The sequence below is a fragment of the Melospiza georgiana genome, chromosome 29, assembly GCF_028018845.1.
Source record: "Melospiza georgiana isolate bMelGeo1 chromosome 29, bMelGeo1.pri, whole genome shotgun sequence".
Taxonomy (NCBI): domain Eukaryota; kingdom Metazoa; phylum Chordata; class Aves; order Passeriformes; family Passerellidae; genus Melospiza; species Melospiza georgiana.
Genome location: NC_080458.1, coordinates 5,500,802 through 5,521,323, shown reverse-complemented (window position 1 = coordinate 5,521,323; position 20,522 = coordinate 5,500,802). Strand labels below are relative to the sequence as shown.

Genomic DNA, 20,522 nt, shown 5'->3' with positions numbered 1-20,522 from the left:
GTTTGGTTTTTATCAGTGAGGTGTGATTTCACAGGTGGGATGAGGCCCATGGTGTCCAACACCACCATGTTGGGGATCAGACCCAGTGAGTCCAATACCATCATGTGTGGGGATGAGGCCCACTGTGTCCAACACCACCATGTGTGGACATGAGGCCTACTGTGTCCAACACCATCATGTGTGGGGATGATCAACACCACCATGTGTGGGGATGAGGCCCACTGTGTCCAACACCGCCATGTGTGGAGATGAGGCCTACTGTGTCCAACACCATCATGTGTGGGGATGAGGCCCATTGTGTCCAACACCGCCATGTGTGGAGATGAGGCCTACTGTGTCCAACACCATCATGTGTGGGGATGATCAACACCACCATGTGTGGGGATGAGGCCCACTGTGTCCAACACCACCATGTTGGGGATGAGGCCCACTGTGTCCAACACCACCATGTTGGGGATGAGGCCCACTGTGTCCAACACCACCATGTTGGGGATAAGGCCCACTGTGTCCAGTCCCAGTCCACCTCCTACTGTACCTGCCATAGAGGCTTCCAGAAGGTTCCAGAATTTTTGCCAAGGTATTTCCTGCTGCTGCTGGAGAGGCCTCAGGATCGGGCTGTGAATTCTGGTTTTTACCACTGAGATGTGATTTCACAGCTGGGATGGGGTGGGGTGGCAAGGATGGTGTCCTTGGGGTCTGTGGGGGCAGTTTTTTGTTCTTCCCCTGATTCCACCTCCCCCTGCCCAGACATCAACGAGTGCCTGCGCTTTGGGACCTGCTCCCAGCTCTGCAACAACACCAAGGGCTCCCACGTCTGCAGCTGTGCCAAGAACTTCATGAAGACGGACAACATGTGCAAGGCAGAAGGTCAGGAGGGAACAGGGACTCACGTGGGTTCTGTGTGTGCCCAGGAGCCCCCCAGAGCTCCTGTGGGAATCCTTTGCTCTTCCCTCCAATCCATTGAGTCCCATAGACCCCAGAGAGACTCCACAGAGACCTCACAGACCCACAGGGACCCCACAGAGACCCCACAGATCCCATTGAGTCCCAGAGATCCAACGGGGACCCCACAGACCCACGGGGACCCCACAGACCCCACAGAGACCCCACAGATCCCATTGAATCCCAAAGACCCCACAGAGACCCCACAGATCCCATTGAATCCCAAAGACCCCACAGAGACCTCACAGACCCCACAGAGACCCCACAGACCCAAATGAAATGCAGCTCTGTCAATCCTCCTCCTCCTCCTCCTCCTCTTCAGGCTCTGAGCACCAGATCCTCTACATCGCAGATGACAAGATCAGGAGATCCCCACTCCTGGCTGAGCCCCTCTTCCCTGTCCAACCCATGCCAACCTCTACTCGTCCTCCTCCTCCTCCTCCTCCTCCTCGTCCTTGTCCTCCTCGTCCCCCTTGTCCTCATCCTTGTCCTTCTCCTCCTCCTCCTCTTCCTCCTCCTCCTCCTCTTCCTCCTCCTCCTCCTCTTCCTCCTCCTCCTCCTCCTCCTCCTCCTCCTCCTCCTCCTCCACATCACAGATGACAACAAGATCAGGAGATCCCCACTCCTGGCTGAGCCCCTCTTCCCAGTCCAACCCATGCCAACCTCTCCTCTTCCTCTTGAGGCTCTGAGCACCAGATCTTCTACATCCAACTCATGCCAACCTCTCCTGCTCTTCCTCTTCCTCTTCAGGCTCTGAGCACCAGATCCTCTACATCGCAGACGACAACAAGATCAGGAGCATGTACCCCTTCAACCCCAACTCTGCCTACGAGCCGGCCTTCCAGGGCGATGAGAACGTGCGCATCGACGCCATGGACATCTACGTCAAGGGCAACAAGATCTACTGGACCAACTGGCACACGGGCAGGATCTCCTACCGGGAGCTGCCCGCCTCCTCGTCCGCCTCCACCGCCTCCAACCGCAACCGGCGCCAGATCGACGGCGGCGTCACCCACCTGAACGTGAGCGAGCTCTGCCAGGGCATGGAGGGATGGGCTGGTGGTTTCCTCTCCTCTCACTGTCCCCACTCTGCCCTATTGGAATTAAATACGAATAGAGCCGGATGGGACCTGCCTGGGTTCATCTGGCCCTTGCTGCTTGACCAGAGGCAGCAACTGTGGTGGTTTCACCTCAGAGACACCTTTGGCTGGCTGGATATTGCAACAAAAGTGAGGGTGCCACCTCAAAGGTGTCTTCCCTGACTGATCCGTCCCCAGGATCGATCTGTCCCATGTTGGGCACCAAGATATTGGAATTAAATACCAATATAGATGGGTGGAACATGCCTGGGCTTGTCTGGCTCTTGCTGCTTGACCAAAGGCAGCAGCTGTGGTGGTTTCACCTCAGGGGTCTCTTCCCTGACTGATCCATCCCCAGGATGGAGCTGCCTCACATTGGGCGCCATTATATTGGAATTAAACACCAATATAGCTGGATGGAACATGCCTGGGCTTGTCCAGTCCTTGCTGCTTGACCAAAGGCAGCAGCTGTGGTGGTTTCACCCCAGAGACACCTTTGGCCAGCTGGATATTGCAGCTGGGTGCTTGGGACAAGTCCAGGCTTGCAGGAGCTCAGGTTTACCCTGGTGGAGAAGCTTTAAGGCCATGGTGAAGGAGTCGGTTCTGCTGGAGGGTTTGGATCCAGAGCTTTGTTGTGGCCCACAGGCCTCTGAATGCAGCAGCAGCTCCAGCAGAACTCCCTGAGCCCGTGGTTGCTGTTTCCTTTTAACCCCGGGGAGAGGGGCAGGGAAGGGGTAGGGAGCTACCAGACAGGTAGAGGAGGGGAGGGACAAAGGGACAAGTGACACCTGGATGGCCCAATGTCCCCCAGGGCTGAGAGGCCTCTTTTGAACTTCACCAATCACTCCACCCCTTTCTAGAATGCCAAGATTGACAGACAGCACTTAGCAGGGGAAAGGGAGGGGAAGGGAGAGGTGATTGGCACACCTGGGGAAAGAACCAGCATGACTGAGACAGGCTGTTCCATCACACCACAACACTGCCCCACGCAGATCTCAGGGTTGAAGATGCCAAGGGGAATCGCCATCGATTGGGTGGCCGGGAACATCTACTGGACGGACTCGGGGCGGGACGTGATCGAGGTGGCGCAGATGAAGGGCGAGAACCGCAAGACGCTGATCTCGGGGATGATCGACGAGCCCCACGCCATCGTGGTGGACCCACTGAGGGGGTGAGGGACTTCCCATCCTTCTGTCTGTCCCTCACAGCACTCCCCTCATCACCCATGTGTCCCAGGATCATGCTCTGTGTCTTCTCAAGTTGTCTGGTGACTCCAGGATACCATGGGGATGATGTGGGAGGATTTTTCCTCCCTGGTTATTGGTCTGTCCTGTTCCTCTGGGACTTCCCATCCCTCTGCCCAGCCCTCACCCACCCGTGTGTCCCAGTGTCACGCTTTGTGTCTTCTCAAGTTGCCTGGTGACTCCAGGATGCTGTGGGGATGGTGTGGGAGAGTTTCTCCTCCCTGGTCATTGGGTTGTCCTCTTCCTCTGGGACTTCCTATCCCTCTGTCCATCCCTCATCACTCTCCCTTCACCACAAACCCACCCATGGGTCACTCTCTGTGTCTTCTCGAGTTGCCCCAGAGTTGCCTAGTGGCTCCAGGATGCCATGGGGGTGATGTGGGAGGGTTTCTCCTCCTTGGTCATTGGGCTGTCCGGAATTGACAACTGTGGATGGAAAGTTCCCCTGGGACTTCCCATCCCTCTGTCCATCCCTCACAGCACTCGCCTCACCACCCATGTGTCCCAGGATCACTCTCTGTGCCTTCTTGAGTTGCCTGGTGACTCCAGGTGACTCCTGGTGACCCCCACATCCTGGTGGGGATGGTGTGGGAGGGTTTCTTCAATTCCCCTGGGATTGACCTGCCTGTGTCCTTACAGAACCATGTACTGGTCAGACTGGGGCAATCACCCCAAGATCGAGACAGCTGCCATGGATGGGACTCTGCGGGAGACCCTGGTGCAGGACAACATCCAGTGGCCAACAGGTGAGGCAGACAGGTGACAGGAAGGGGGACAAAAGCCACGATGGGGACACATTCAACCCATTTCTGTTGGGGAGGGTTGTTCTGAGGGCTCAGAGCCCCATGGCAGAAGGGTGTAGGGCAAGTGGGGGTGCTGCTCTGTGGGTCAGCTGCTCAGGAGGGGCTTGAGGGCTCACTGAGGGCTGTGTCCCCCCAGGTCTGGCTGTGGATTACCACAATGAGAGGCTGTACTGGGCTGATGCCAAGCTCTCCGTCATCGGCAGCATCCGCCTCAACGGCACCGACCCCGTGGTGGCCATCGACAACAAGAAGGGTAAGGGATGTTCCATGGGGGTCCCTGGCCTCAGAACCCACCCCAAATCCCCAAATCCCCAAATTCCTGCCTCCACATGTCTTCTGCTGGCTTCCCCAGGGCTGAGCCACCCGTTCAGCATCGACATCTTTGAGGACTACATCTACGGCGTCACCTACATCAACAACCGCATCTTCAAGATCCACAAGTTTGGGCAAAAGCCCGTCACCAACCTGACCTCCGGCCTCAACCACGCCACCGACGTGGTGCTCTACCACCAGTACAAGCAGCCAGAGGGTGGGTGAGGGCCTGGGACCCCCACCCTGCTCCTGGGGTGGTGGGGAGGTGCCAGGGGGTGATACCGGGTGTGAGGTGCCGGAGGGTGAGGGAGGGATTGGGAAGAGGGGACTCAGACCCCCAAGTTCTACTCAAAGTGGGGGTGTCTGGGTGGGCAGAGCAGGGGGTTGGTGAGGTGGATTTGGGGAGTCCAGCTGGCCAGGTGGTGACCTCAGGGCATGGATGGGACACCACAGAGCTGTGGAATGTCCTAGAGGAGCAAGAAGAGTTGTGGGTCACCATGCTGTCACCACCCTGCTGTCCTCACCATCTGTGCCCTCTCCTCCTACATTGAGTTTGAGGGGACTCAGACCCCCAAATTCCTGCCCAAAGTGAGGATGTCTGGGTGGGCAGAGCTGGGGGTTGATGAAGTGGTTTTGGAGAGTCCAGCTGTCCAGGTGGCAACCTCAGGACCTCAGAGCATGGATGGGGCAGCACAGAGCTGTGGAGGGGAATGTCCTAGAGGAGCAAGAAGGGCTATGGGTCACCACCTGGCTGTCCTCACCATCTGTGCCCTTTCCTCCTGCAGTGACCAACCCTTGTGACCGTAAGAAGTGCGAGTGGCTCTGCCTGCTCAGCCCCAGTGGCCCCGTGTGCACCTGCCCCAATGGCAAACGCCTGGACAATGGCACCTGTGTGGTTGTCCCCTCGCCCACCGTGTCCCCTGTAGGTAGGTGACACCAGAGAAGGTGAGGATGAGGATGAGGAGGGAGGTTGGGTCCTGCCAGCGCAGCCCTGCTCGCTTCCATCCCCTCCATGCCTCTGTGCATCTATATTTATATTTATATTTATATTTATATTTATATTTATATTTATATTTATATTTATATTTATATTTATATTTAGGTATATTTAGGTATATTTATATCTATATCTATATCTATATCATCTATATCTATATCATCTATATCTTATTTGTATTTATATTTATTTGTGTTTATATTTATGTCTATAAATTTATATCCATATTTATATCTGTATATCTATATCTATGCCTTATTTATATTTATTTATATCTATATCTATATATCTATATCTATATCTATATATTTATATTTAGGTATATTTAGGTATATTTATATCTATATCTATATCATCTATATCTATATCATCTATATCTTATTTGTATTTATATTTATTTTATGTTTATATTTATGTCTATAAATTTTTATCCATATTTATATCTGTATCTGTATATCTATGCCTTATTTATATTTATTTATATCTATATCTATATCTATATCTATATCTATATCTGTATCTATATCTATATCTATATATTTATATTTAGGTATATTTAGGTATATTTATATCTATATCTATATCATCTATATCTATATCATCTATATCTATATCATCTATATCTTATTTGTATTTATATCTATTTATGTTTATATTTATATCTATAAATTTATATCCATATTTATATCTGTATCTGTATATCTATATCTATACCTTATTTATATTTATTTATATCTATATCTATATCTATATCTATATATTTATATTTAGGTATATTTAGGTATATTTATATCTATATCTATATCATCTATATCTATATCATCTATATCTTATTTGTATTTATATTTATTTATGTCTATAAATTTATATCCATATTTATATCTGTATATCTATATCTATGCCTTGTTTATATTTATTTTTATCTATATCTATATCTATATCTATATATACATCTATATCTGCATACTTATATTTATATTTATATTTATATTTATATTTATATTTATATTTATATTTATATTTATATTTGTAGTTATATTTATATTTATATTTATATTTATATTTATATTTATATTTATATTTATATTTATATTTATATTTATATTTAACCCCACCACACTACTTAAGAGGCCTAATGCACCATCACTTTCTAACACAACACATATAACATTCACCTGAATATTCACCAAAAACCAAGCATAAACCACGCACATTTTTTATATTTTTCACATTTTTTCACCCCTCCCTGGCAGTGCCCACCACCGACACGTGTGACCTGGAGTGCCTGAACGGTGGCAGCTGCTTCCTGAATGCCCGCAAGCAGGCAAAGTGTCGATGCCAACCCCACTACAGCGGGGACAGGTGCCAGATCAACCAGTGCTCAGGCTTCTGCCAGAACGGGGGCACCTGCGCTGCCTCCCCCTCAGGTGAGCCAGGGGGTCACGGACGGACGGACACACAGACAGACAGGTGGGCTGTTGGGGGAGATGGAACAGGAAGGCCTTGTAAATATGATTGAGTTTGAGAATATGGAAACTATAAGTGAGATGGAAATGGAATGGAAGTTTAGGTGAACCAGGCGGACAGACACACAGACAGTCAGGGAAGATGAAACAGGAAAGGCTTATAAATATGATTGTCTGGCAAAAGATTTTGAGAATATGGAAAATATAAGTGAGATTGAAGTGAAAGCAAGTGTAGGTGAGCCAGGTTGGATCACGGACAGACAGACACACAGACAGACACACACACAGACAGGTGAGGATGTTGGGGAAGATGAAACAGAAAGCCTTATAAATAGGATTGCTTGGCAGAAGATTGTGAGGATATGGAAACTATGAGTGAGATTGGAGCGAAAGCAAGTTTAGGTGAGCTGGGAGGGTCACAGACAGACACACAGACAGACACACAGACAGACAGGTGGAGTGTTGGGGAGATGAAACAGGAAAGCCTCATAAATAGGATTGCCTGGCAAAAGATTTTTGGGAATAGTTAGACTATAAGTCAGGTTGAAATGAAAGCAAGTTTAGGTGAACCAGAGGGGGTCACAGACAGACAGACACACGGACAGAGAGGTCAGAGACACAGACAGAGAGGTGGGGATGTTAGGGAAGATCTGGCAAAAGAATTTGAAAATATGGAAACTATAAGCGAGATTGAAATGAAAGCGAGTTTAGGTGAGCTGGGGGGGATCACACACAGACAGACAGACAGACACACAGACAGACAGGTGAAGTGTTGGGGAAGATGAAACAGGAAAGCCTTGCAAATATGATTGCCTGGCAAAAGATTTCGAGAATATGGAAAATATAAGCGAGACGGAAATGAAAGCAAGTTTATACTTGCTTGGCAGAAGGGGCCCAAAGAGGAGTTTTTAGGGTTTAAAATGTAGCACAGTATGGTGATGTAATGATTCTTATAGGCTGTATGGAAATGCTGTAGGATTTGTATCTTGGACTAGATTGGTTAGTGAGAATCAGAATATTCAACACAGAAGATGATTTATTGTATTGGAATGGGAACCTCGCTCTCTCATCCTCTTACTCTCTCCCCCTCTCATCCTCTCTACCCCTCTCTTCTCTCAGTCCTGCTCTGAGCTGTGGTTGGCAGCTCCAAACAGATCCCTGCACTTCAATAAACCCCAAATTCCACAACCAAAAGAAGATTTATAATGGGAACCTCGCTCTCTCAGCCTCTTTACCTCTCTCTCCCTCTCTCAGTCCTGCTCCAGCTGTGTCTGGCAGCTCCCAGCAGCTCCCTACACTTGGCCCTTTGCAATAAACCCCAAATTCCACGACCAGAAGATTTATTGTATTGTAATGGGAGCCTCACTCACTCTCTCATCCTCTTTTCCCCTCTCTTTACCTCTCTCTTTACCCTCTTTACCTCTCTCTTTACCCCTTTCTTCTCTTGGGGCTGCTCTGAGCTGTGCCTGGCAGCTCCCAGCAGCTCCCTGCCCTTGGCCCTTTGCAATAAACCCCAAATCCCACACCCTGGCGACAGAGATCTCTCGTGTCTGTCTGTCCTGACAGTCCTACAGAAGGAACTAACGCGTTATTTCTCCCCAGGAATGCCCACCTGCCGCTGCCCCACGGGTTTCACGGGCCCCAGGTGTAACCAGCAGGTGTGCTCGCGTTACTGCCAGCACAACGGCAGCTGCAGCGTCAACCAGGGCAACCAGCCCAGCTGCCGCTGCCCGCCCTCCTTCATCGGGGACCGCTGCCAGTACCGTGAGTGGCACCGCTGGGACACGGCTGGCACGGCGGGGGGCACGTCAGGGGGGTGGGTGGCACTCAGTTGGGGGCGTCTGGGGACAATTTGGGTGTTAAAAGGGTGGGTGTCACTCATTTGGGGATGTCTGGGGACAATTTGGGTGTTAAAACGGTGGGTGTCTTTCATTTGGGGACAGCACCGGGGCGCTGGGAGGGTGGGGGACACTCATTTGGGGGTGTCTGGGGACAATTTGGGTGTTAAAAGGGTGGGTGTCACTCATTTGGGGATGTCTGGGGACGATTTGGGTGTTAAAAGGGTGCGTGTCACTGATTTGGGAACATCTGGGGACAGCACCGGGGCACTGGGAGGGTGGGGGACACTCATTTGGGGACGTCTGGGGACGATTTGGGTGTTAAAAGGGTGGGTGTCACTCATTTGGGGATGTCTGGGGACAATTTGGGTGTTAAAAGGGTGGGTGTCCCTCATTTGGGGACATCTGGGGACAACAATTGGGATGTTAAAAGGGTGGGTGTCCCTCATTTGGGAATGTCTGGGAACATCAGTGTGGGATGAGAAGGATGGGTGTCCCTCACCTGGAGGTGCCTGGGGTCACACCTCTGGGGACAATGCCAGAGTGTCGAGCTGCCAACCCTCTTCTGTGTTTTTCCCACCCTCTACGTCCCCTCTGGTGACAACACCAAAGGATTGGGCTCCCATCTCCCCCTCGTTTGTGGGAATCCCTGAGAGCAGCCCCCATGGGGTTGGATTTCCAGCTCCCCCTCTTTGCTGTGGGGTTGGGGGGCTCCTCTGGAGGCGCTGCCCACCCTGAGCCCCTTGTCCCCCCCACAGGACAATGCTTTGATTACTGCGAGAACGACGGCGTGTGCCAGATGACAGCCAGCGGTGCCAAGCAGTGCCGCTGCCCCCCTCAGTTCGAGGGTGCCCAGTGCCAGGAGAACAAGTGCTCCCGCTGCCAGGAGGGCAAGTGCAGCATCAACAAGCAGAGTGGAGAGGTCTCCTGCATGTAGGTGTTGGGAATGTGGGGCTGGAGGGGGGGAAACGGGGTGGTGGGCGCAGGGAAAAGCAGAAAAAACTTGGTAGGGACGGCCAGAGCTGGGTGGGTAACTCAGGGTGGATAAATCTGCGAGGATGAGGAGGAGGTGGATGTGTCTCAGTGTGACACAGAACACCCCAGGGATGGCACAGAACACCCAGGGAGGGCACAGAACACCCCAGGGCGGGCACAGAACACCCCAGGGCGGGCACAGAACACCCCAGGGATGGCACAGAACACCCAGAGGGGGGCACAGAACACCCCAGGGATGGCACAGAACACCCAGAGGATGGCACAGAACACCCCAGGGATGGCACAGAACACCCTGGGTTGGCACAGAACACCCAGAGGAGGGCACAGAACACCCTGGGATGGCACAGAACACCCGAGGGATGGCAGAGAACACCCAGAAGGGGGCACAGAACACAGGATGAGGAGGATGTGGAGGGGGAAAAAGGGGTGGCGGGCACAGGGAAAAGCAGAAAAAACTTGGTAGGGATGGCCAGAGCTGGGTGGGTAACTCAGGGTGGATAAATCTGCGAGGATGAGGAGGAGGTGGATGTGTCTCAGTGTGACACAGAACACCCCACGGATGGCACAGAACACCCCAGGGCGGGCACAGAACGCCCCAGGAATGGCACAGAACACCCCAGGAATGGCACAGAACAACCCAGGGTGGGCACAGAACACCCCAGGAATGGCACAGAACACCCAGAGGGGGGCACAGGGCAGGTGGGGGTAGCACAGAACACCCCAGGGTGGGCACAGAACACTCAGAGAGGAGCACAGAACACCCCAGGGATGGCACAGAACACCCAGAGGAGGGCACAGAACACCCCAGGGAGGGCACAGAACACCCCAGGGATGGCACAGAACACCCCAGGGAGGGCACAGAACACCCAGAGGAGGGCACAGAACACCCCAGGGCGGGCACAGAACACCCCAGGGCAGGCACAGAACACCCAGAGGAGGGCACAGGGCATCCGGGGGTACCCATGGCGCTGACCCCCTGTGCCCCCCCAGCTGCCCCGATGGCAAGATCGCCCCGAGCTGCCTGACCTGTGACAATTTCTGCCTGCACGGCGGCACCTGCTCCATCAGCGACAAGAGCCAGCTGCCCGAGTGCCAGTAAGAGACGAGGGGGAGAGCTTCGAGGGGGGGTTCAGAGGGGCCGTGTGTCCCTCCGGACGTCACTGACGCCCCCCCGATGTGTGTCCCCGCCCCGGCCCCATCCCAGCTGTCCCTCCCTCCCGCCCTGCATGGCCCTGCCCCGCTAACCCCGCTGCTCTCCCTGCTGCTCTCCCCCAGGTGCCCGGCGGGCAGGACGGGCCCGCGCTGCGAGGAGATGGTGCTGGGCGAGCAGCAGAGCGGCCGTGAGTGGGGGGCAACGGGGGGCACCCCCTTCCGTGCCACACAACACTGAGGGGGGTTAATGGGGGATAGGAGAAGTGGGGGGCAGTGGGAGACACCCCCCTTCTATGCCACACAACACTGAGGGGGGTTAATGGGGGATAGGAGAAGTGGGGAGAACTGGGGGACACCCCCCTTCCATGCTATGCACACACAGGGGGTTAATGGGGGATAGGAAAAGTGGGGAGAACTGGGGGACACCCCCTTCCATCTATGCCACACACAGGGGGATTTTTGGGCTGGTTTTTGGGGGGCAGTTTGTTGATGGGCAGGTTAATTTGGGGGCAGTGTGTGACCCCCCCTCTTCCATCCCACACCACACCCAAGGGGTTTTTTGGGCTGGTTTTTGGGGGGCAGGTTAAGTGGGGGACAGTGTGGACACCCCTCCTTCCATCCCACACCACACACAGGGGGGTTTAATGGGGGATAGGATAAGTGGGGGGCAGTGGGGGGCACCCCCCTTCCATGCTATGCCACACACAGGGGGATTTTTGGGCTGGTTTTTGGGGGGCAGGTTTAAGTGGGGGGCTCTGGGAGACACTCCCCTTTCCTTGCCGTGCCAAACCCAGGGGTTTTTTGGGCACTTTTTTGGGGGTCAGGTTACCCCCTTTCACTCCACACCACTCCCATGGGTTTTTTGGGGGATACAGATTAATTTGGGGGCACTGTGTGACCCCCATTTCCATCCCAAACCACACCCAGGAGTTTGTTGGGCAGGTTTTTGGGGGATATAAGTTAATTTAGAGGCAGTGGGTGACCCCTCCTTCCATCCCACACCACACCCAGGAGTTTTTTTTGGGGGGCAGGTTAATTTAGGGGCACTGTGTGACCCCCTTTCACTCCACACCACTCCCATGGGTTTTTTTGGGGGATATAGATTAATTTGGGGGCACTGTGTGACCCCATTTCCATCCCAAACCACACCCAGGAGTTTGTTGGGCAGTTTTTTGGGGGATATAAGTTAATTTAGGGGCACTGTGTGACCCCCTTTCACTCCACACCACTCCCATGGGGTTTTTTGGGGGATATAGATTAATTTGGGGGCACTGTGTGACCCCCTTTCACTCTACACCACTCCCATGGGTTTTTTTTGGGGGATATAGATTAATTTGGGGGCACTGTGTGACCCCATTTCCATCCCAAACCACACCCAGGAGTTTGCTGGGCAGTTTTTTGGGGGTTATAAGTTAATTCAGGGGCACTGTGTGACCCCCTTTCACTCCACACCACTCCCATGGTTTTTGGGGGGGATATAGATTAATTTGGGGGCACTGTGTGACCCCCTTTCACCCCACACCACACCCCTGGGTGTATTGCTGATCCCTGTTTACCCCTGAGCACCTCCTGCCCTCCATCCTGTGGTGAAAGGGGGGACAGTCCCACCCCAAGCTGCCCCCCCATGTCCCCAAGGCTCTGACTGTGCCTTCCTCCCTCAGGAACCGCCTCCATCGTCATCCCCATCCTGCTGCTCCTCATCCTCCTCACCGTGGTGGCTTTCGTGTGGTACAAATGGAGAATTAAAGGGTGAGTGATGCCGTGGACAGGGACAGGAGCTCCCCGGAGGGTTTGGGGGACACTCTGGGGGGGTGTCACTGACCCTGTGCCCCCTCCCCATCAGTGCCAAGGGCTTCCAGCACCAGAGGATGACCAACGGTGCCATGAACGTGGAGATTGGGAACCCCACGTACAAAATGTACGAGGGGGAGCCCGACGACGACGTGGGGGAGCTGCTGGATGCTGACTTTGCCCTGGACCCCGACAAGGTGAGGGGGGGCTGGGGGGGTCTGCAGGGTCCTGCCCAAAGTGCTGGCGTGGGGCTTTGAGGGGTCACAAAGTCTTTGGGGACACTGAAGGGATCTCAAAAGGTTTTGGGTTCTCTGAGAGGTTGCAAAGGCTTTGAGGGATCACAAAGGTTTTGGGGCTGAGGGGTCTCAAAGGTTTTGGGGTCTCTGAGGGGTTTCAAAGGTTTTGTAGTTGGGGGGCTCTGAGGGGTCTCAGATTTTGGGGCTGGTGGGCTCTGAGGGGTCTGGAAGGTTTTGAGGTTGGGGGGGGATTCTGAAGCTTCACAAAAGCTTTGGGTTGGGGGCTCTGAGGGGTCTCAAAGGTTTTGTGGGGTTTCTGAGGGGGCACAAAGGCTTTGGGGTCTCTAAAGTTGCAAAGGTTTTGAGGTTGGGGGGGTCTCAAAGGTTTTGGGGTGTCTGAGGGGGCACAAGGGTTTGGAGTTGGGGGGCTCTGAGGGATCTCAGATTTTGGGGCTGGGGGACACTGGATGTTCACAAAGGTTTTGGGGCTGGGGAGCTGTGAAGGGTCACAAAGTTTTTGGGCTGGGGGATCAGAGGGGTCTCAGATTTTGGGGCTGGGGGGCTCTGAGGATTCTGAAAGGTTTTGGGGTCTCTGAGGGGTCACAAAGGTTTTGAGACCGGGGGGCTCTGAGGGATCTCAAAGGTTTTGGGGTCTCTGAGGGGTTTCAAAGGTTTTGGAGTTGGGGGGCTCTGAGGGGTCTCAGATTTTAGGGCTGGTGGGCTCTGAGGGGTCTGGAAGGTTTTGGGGTTGGGGGGCTCTAAGGGATCTCAGATTTTAGGGCTGGGGGGCTCTGAGGGGCCACAAAGCTTTTGGGGCAGGCAGAGCCAGCAGAGCTGCCCCATGTCCCTCGAGTAGGTCCCATCTACCGGGGGCTCTCACCAGCATGGGGACCACCCCCAGAAATGGCATTTCTGGGCAGTTGGGGGGCATGTTTGGATATCTATGCCCCCTCCCACCTTTTTTTTCCTTTTTTCCCCTTTTTTTTGCAGCCCACCAACTTCACCAACCCCGTGTACGCCACGCTCTACATGGGCGCCCACAACAGCCGCAACTCCCTGGCCAGCACGGACGAGAAACGGGAGCTGCTGGCCCGGGGGGGGGACGACGACCTGGCAGACCCCCTGGCATAGATGGGGGGGGCACGAGGGGGCCGGGGGTGGGGGGGCCACGAGCCGCTGTATAAATGTACAAATGAAGGATTATTACTTTTCTATGTGAGCAGTATTATTACCTGTATATTTCCCCCCTCTCCCCCCCACCCCTGGTTTCAGGCCAGACCCGGCTTTTGGTTTGTTTTTTTGGTTTTTTTTGTTTTTTTTTTTTTGTTTATTTGAAATTTCTTTACATTTGGTTTATTTGAAATCTCTTGACATTCCCCTTTTCCCCCCTCTCCCCGTTTTTCCCTCCTCAAACACATCGGGGCTGGGGGTTGGGGGGGGACGCTTGGGGGTCATTGCTGGGGAGGGGGCACAGCTTGGGGGGAGGCACAGGAGGGTCCCACATGCTCCCAAACCCCCCCTAAGTGCAGAGCTCCCCTCCCCAGGGACCCCCATTTGATTCCCCCACCTCAATTTGCTGCTCCCTTGTCCTGCAGCTCCTCCCCAGCCCCTCATTCTCCTCCCTCCCATTTTTCACCCCATTTTCCCCCTCCATCCCCTCTTTTCTCCCCATTTTCCCCTTCCCCTTTTTTCCTTCCGCCCTCCCCAATTTTCCCCTCCTTCCCCTCTTTTTCTTCCCCAATTTTCCAATTTTTCCCTCCCTCCCTTCTTTTCCTTCCCCCTCCCCAATTTTCCAATTTTCCCTTTTTTTCCTTCCTCCCTCCTTTCCCAATTTTCCCCTCCCTCCCCTCTTTTCCTTCCCCCTTCATTCTCCAATTTTCCAATTTTTCCCTCCCTCCCTTCTTTTCCTTCCCCCCTCCCCAATTTTCCAATTTTCCCCTCTTTTCCTTCCCCAATTTTCCAATTTTCCTTCCCCCACCCTCCCTCCCCAATTTTCCCAATTTCTCCTCCCTCTCTCTGCCTCCCTTTCCCCCATTCCCTCCCCGACTGTTACAGGGGTCAGGATGAAGCCCCCAGCCCCACTGAGCTGTGGGATGGGGGGGGGTCCCCAACCCCTCACCCCCCTCCTCTCTCCTACTCTCCAACATGCACATTTTTTAATAGGAAAAATAATAAAAAAAACCCCAAAAAATGCAAAAAAAATCCCTGGAAATGACCTAGCTTTTATAGTAGAAATAAAGAAATAAACGCATGTGGGGGGGGCGGGAGGGGGGGACACCCCATCCTTTTATTGGGGGGAAATGTTTTAATAATTTTTGCTGGATTACTTTACAACTAAACAAAACAGATATTGTTATAAATAAAATTTTTAAAAAGTGAAGCGTGGGCTGATGGTTGGAGAAGGGGGTAAGAGGGTGGAGGGGGAAGTTTTGGGAATGGGGATGGGGAGAGGGGGAAGGGGGGATTGGGAGAAGGGAATGGGGAACTGGGAATGGGGAATGGGGAGAAGGGAATGGGGAACGGGAATGGGAATGGGGAACTGGGAATGGGGAGAGGGGAAAGGAATTGGGAGAAGGGAATGGGGAATGGGGAACTGGGAGTGGGGAATGGGGAATGGGGATGGGGAGAAGGGAATGGGGAAGGGAGAATGGGGAATGGGGATGGGAATGAAGAATGGCAGTGGGGAAATGGGGAGAGGGGAAAGGGGAATGGGGAACGGGGAATGAGGAATGGGAATGGGGAAATGGAAATGGGGAAATGGGAATGGGGAATGGGGAAGGGAGAATGGGGAATGGGGAAGGGAGAATGGAGAATGGGGAAATGGGGATGGGGAGAAGGGAATGGGGAAATGGGGAAATGGGAATGGGGAATGGGGATGGGGAGAAGGGAATGGGGAAGGGGGAAATGGGGATGGGGAATGAGGAATGGGGATGGGGAGTGGGGGAATGGGAATGGGGAAATGGGGATGGGGAAATGGAAATGGGGAAATGGGGAAATGGGGATGGGGAATGAGGAATGGGGATGGGGAGTGGGGGAATGGGAATGGGGAAATGGGGATGGGGAAATGGGGATGGGGAAATGGGGATGGGGAGAAGGGAATGGGGAAATGGGGATGGGGAATGGGGAAAGGGGGATGGGGAATGAGGAATGGGGATGGGGAGTAGGGGAATGGGGAATGGGGAGAAGGAAAGGGGAACGGGGAATGAGGAATGGGGAATGGGGAAATGGGGAGAGGGAAAGGGGAATGGTAAAGGGGAATGGGGAAATGGGGAATGGTAAAGGGGAATGGGGAAAAGGGAACCAGGAGCGGGAACCGGCACCGGCGGCGCGCGCGGTCCCAGGAGCCGCCACCAGATGGCGACACCGCCATCGAGAACGCGCTGGGGGGCAGCGGTGTTCGCCCCCAGTGTGACTCCCCCTTGTCCCCCCACGTGTCACCTTCCGTGTTACCCTCCAGTGTGACCCCCCTGTGTCCCCCTATGTGTCCCCTCCCGTGTCTGCCCCTCCATGTCCCCCAACGTGTCACCGCCTCCGTGTCCCCCTTGTACGCCTCCATGGATCCCCCCGTAAGCGCACCCTGAGTATCTCCCGTGTCCCCCACTGTGTCCCCCATGTCCCCCCACTGTGTCCCCCATGTCCCCCCACTGTGTCCCCCATGTCCCCCATTGTCCCTCATGTCCCCTGAGTGTCCCCTGTGTCCCCTCACTGTATCCCCCATGTCCCTTGAGTATCCCCCATGTCCCCTCTCTGTGTCCCCAATGTCCCCCATTGTCCTCCGTATCCCTGAGTATCCCCCACTGTGTCCCCCGTGTCCCCTCAGTGTCCCCCATGTCTCCACTGTCCTCCACGTCCCCCCTCTGTGTCCTCCATGTCCCCATTGTCTCCCACATCCCCTGAGCACCCTCAATGTCCCCTGAGTGTCCCCCCATATCCCTCCATTGCGTCTCCCATGTCCCTTCTCTGTGTCCCCCATGTCCCCTGAGCATCCCCCGTGTCCACCCAGTGTCCCCCATGTCCCCATTGTGTCCCCCCTCTGTGTCCCCCATGTCCCCCCTCTGTGTCCCCCATGTCCCCCATTGTCCTCCATGTCCCCCCATTGTGTCCCCCATGTCCCCTGAGCATCCCCCATGTCCCCATTTTGTCCCCCCTCTGTGTCCCCCATGTCCCCTCTCTGTAATCCGCCATGTCCCCCATTGTCCTCCATGTCCCCCCATGGTGTCCCCCATGTCCTCCCCATTGTCCCCCATTGTGTTCCCCATGTCCCCCATTGTCCTCCATGTCCCCCCATTGTGTCCCCCATGTCCCCCCATTGTGTCCCCCATGTCCCCCATGTCCCCCATTGTGTCTCCCATTGTGTCCCCCACGTCCCCAGAGTATCCCCCCATTGTCCCCCGTGTCCCCTGGTTAGCACCCCCATGTCCCCTCCCCTGTTCCCCCTATACCTGGGGGTGCCCCTGGCCCCCTCCCGCCCTGCCACAACCCCAGGGGTGACCAGAACAGCACCGAGTGAGTGGGGGGGGCTCCCTTGGGACCCCCCCTTTACCCCCAGGGACCCGTGGGCTCGTACCCACCCGTGCGGGGGGGGGGGGGGCTCATCCTGCAGGATTGGGGGGCTCGGGGCGTCTCCAGGCGCTGTGAGGGACCCCCATGGCCACGGCAGCTCCTGGAGCCCCCCGGGGGTCTCTCCTGGCCTCCTCCCCATCATCACCATCATCATCACCATCACCACCATCATCACCATCACCATCATCATCACCATCACCATCATCACCATCACCCCCCGGCCCCCCGCAGCCGCCGCCTTTGAGCCCCCCCAGCCCCGCGCCGGGCGCCGCCGGCCTCAGATCTATTTCAATCGCGGCTCTTTGTTCATTTATCGGCCCTTAAATCTCCTCCCGAGGTTTTTTCCCTCCCTTTCCCCTCTCCCCCCATCCTTCACCAAATCCTTTTTATCTTTTCCCTTCGATATTTTCTATTTTTCACCCTTTTTCCCCCCCATTCATCCCCCCCCCCACCCCTCCTCGCCTGTTTCTGCCCCTCCTGTGGGATGTTAAAGTGGGGAGGGGGCTCTGGAAGAGCCCGGGGTGGGTGAGGACATCGGGGGGGCATCGGGACCCCCATAAAGGGGAATTTTCCTGGTGATTTGAGGGGGTCCCGAGGGGTTCGGGTACCCCCAAAGCCCCTCCAGGCTTTGGTCACCCCAACCTTGGGCACGGGTGGGATTGGAGGGGATGGGAGGGGGGCACAGAGACCCCTGAAATGCGGGAATTTGGGGGTCAGGGAGGATCGGGGATCGCTCCTCTGACCCCCACGTGCCCAGGACCCCCATGAGGGGAGTTTGGGGGGGTCCCGAGGGGTCTGGGTGCCCCCGGAGCCCCTCCAGGCTTTGGTCACCCCAACCTTGGGCACGGGTGGGATTGGAGGGGATGGGAGGGGGGCAAAGAGACCCCTGAAATGCGGGAATTGGGGGGTCAGGGAGGATCGGGGGTCGCTCCTCTGACCCCCACATGCTCTGGACCCCCCCTCGGGGAGTTTTCCTGGAGATTTGGGGGGGGTCCTGAGGGGTCTGGGTGCCCCCGGAGCCCCTCCAGGCTTTGGTCACCCCAACCTTGGGTACAGGGGGGGACCCCGGCGGGATTGGAGAGGGGTTCGGAGACCCCCGAATTGCGAGAACTGGGGGGGTCAGAGAGGATCGGGGAGCTCTGGGAGGAATTGGGGGCTCAGGGAGGATCGGGGGCTCCGGGGTCTCGCACCCACCGAGGCAGCAGCAGCAGGGATGGGAGTCTTAGAGGGGCTCCCCCTCAATTGGGGGTCCCTCCTCTGACCCCCCCACCTGCCCAGGACCCCCATGAGGGCGCTGCGGGGCTGGTTGGGACCCCCGCGATGGCAGCGGCAGCTCCGGACCCCGCGCTCCTCGTGGTTCTCCTCTCTCTCCCCCGGCTCCTTCTCCCTCATTCCTCGCCCTCTCCTTTCCCTTCTCCCCGTTTTTCCTTTTCTAATTCCATCTCCGCGCGTCCACGCGGTTCTGCGGTGCCCCCCACCACCCCCGAGCGCCCCCAAATGTCCCCAAACACCCCGAACGTCCCCAAACCCCCCGAGTGTCCCCAGCCCCGCCGATCCCCGCGATAATCACAGCGATAACAGCAATTAATGATCAATTAATCGCGTGGGGGGGGGAGACCAAAACCCCTCTTGGGGGGGGCGGGGTGAGGACCCCTGGGACCCCTCGGAGCCGGGGCAGGAGCACACGCGTGTCCATGCGCACACACGTGTCCGTGCGCACACACGTGTCCGTGCAGGTGACACAGGTGGGGGGTGCAGGATAAGGGACCCCCGGGGTGTGGTGGGGTCTGGGGGGTCCCCGTCCCTTCCCGATGGAGTTTTTTGGGGGGGGGGGTGTCCCCAGAGGGTTTTGGGGTCTCGGTGAAATGGGGCGGGGGTCGCAGCACCGGGAGGGTCCCGGGGGGAGCATTTGGGGGAGCAGGACGTGGGGGGGGGGGGGCACCCCGAGGTGCTGTATCGGGGGGCAGGATGGGGTCCGGAGGATGCTGGAGGGAGGGGCAGGAGCGGCGGGGGGGTCCTGGGGGGTCTCTGGGAAAGGGGGGGGGCAGGATGGGGGGCACCCCAAAGTGATGGAGAACGGGAGGGGGGGGGAGCGGGGGTACATCAAGGTGATGGGCAAGAGTGGGGGGGCACAGCTGGGGGTACCCCCAGGTGATGAAGAAGAGGGGTGGGGGGAACAGGGGGCACTCCGAGGTGAGGGAGAGGGGGATCAGAGGCACCCCAAAGTGCCGGAGAACGGGGGGGGGACACAGCTGGGGGTACCTCAAGGCGATGGAGAAAAGGGGGGGCAGGATCGGGGGCACCCCAAAGTGATCGAGAAGAGCTGGGGGGGGGGGGACCAGGGGCACCTCAACGTGATGGAGAAGAAGGAAGGGGGGGGGGCACATCTGGGGGCACCCCGAAAAGTGATAGAGTAGAGTTGGGGGGGGCACCACGGCCACCCCGAGGTGACGGAGAAATGGGGGGGTGGGGACCAGGGGTACCCCGAGATGACGGAGAACAGCTGGGGGGGGAATCAGAGGGACCCCGAGGTGACGAAGAGGAGCTGGGGGAGGATGAGGGGTACCCCAAAATGATGGAAAAGAGCTGGGGGGGGGACCAGGGGCACCCCGAAGTGATAGAGAAGAGTTGGGGGGGCACCACGGCCACCCCGAGGTGATGGAGAAATGGGGGGGGGGGGGACCAGGGGTACCCCGAGATGATGGAGAACAGCTGGGGGGGGGATCAGAGGGACCCCGAGGTGATGAAGAAGAGGATGGGGGGGCAGGACCAGCGACACCCCAAGGGGGGAAGGGGGGGGGCGCAGCGGGAGCACCCCAAGGTGATGGAGAAGAGGAGGGGCGCGCACCCCAAAATGCGGAGGGGGGGGATCGTGAGCACCGGAGCCTCCGCTGCTCACGGGGCCGGTTCGGGGGTCCCGGAGCCGCCGCCCCCCCCCCGCTCCCGTTTCCCCCCCCCCCCCCCGTGCCCGCCGCCGGTCGGGATTGGCGGCGCCGCCGAGGCACCGCCCGGCCCCGCAAGTCTCCAACTTTCTTCCAGCCGCCCCTCATCATCATCACCATCATCATCATCACCAGCTGCGGGGCCGCCGGTTCTCCCGGAG

At 56.0% G+C, this 20,522-nt stretch overlaps 1 protein-coding gene across 1 annotated transcript in view; it reads left to right on the top strand.

Annotated features, from left to right (window-relative positions):
• Window positions 1-13,987, top strand: part of LRP1 (LDL receptor related protein 1) — a 129,138-nt gene extending 115,151 nt beyond the window's left edge. The window contains exons 75-89 of the mRNA XM_058042204.1: window positions 748-867; window positions 1,693-1,964; window positions 3,014-3,192; window positions 3,905-4,011; window positions 4,205-4,321; window positions 4,421-4,597; window positions 5,166-5,306; window positions 6,631-6,804; window positions 8,446-8,607; window positions 9,440-9,614; window positions 10,668-10,772; window positions 10,953-11,017; window positions 12,491-12,578; window positions 12,673-12,817; window positions 13,847-13,987. Coding sequence (XP_057898187.1) covers window positions 748-867; window positions 1,693-1,964; window positions 3,014-3,192; window positions 3,905-4,011; window positions 4,205-4,321; window positions 4,421-4,597; window positions 5,166-5,306; window positions 6,631-6,804; window positions 8,446-8,607; window positions 9,440-9,614; window positions 10,668-10,772; window positions 10,953-11,017; window positions 12,491-12,578; window positions 12,673-12,817; window positions 13,847-13,987 — 2,168 coding nt within the window. The remainder of the gene's footprint in view (window positions 1-747; window positions 868-1,692; window positions 1,965-3,013; window positions 3,193-3,904; window positions 4,012-4,204; window positions 4,322-4,420; window positions 4,598-5,165; window positions 5,307-6,630; window positions 6,805-8,445; window positions 8,608-9,439; window positions 9,615-10,667; window positions 10,773-10,952; window positions 11,018-12,490; window positions 12,579-12,672; window positions 12,818-13,846) is intronic.
• The last annotated feature ends 6,535 nt before the right edge of the window (window positions 13,988-20,522 follow it).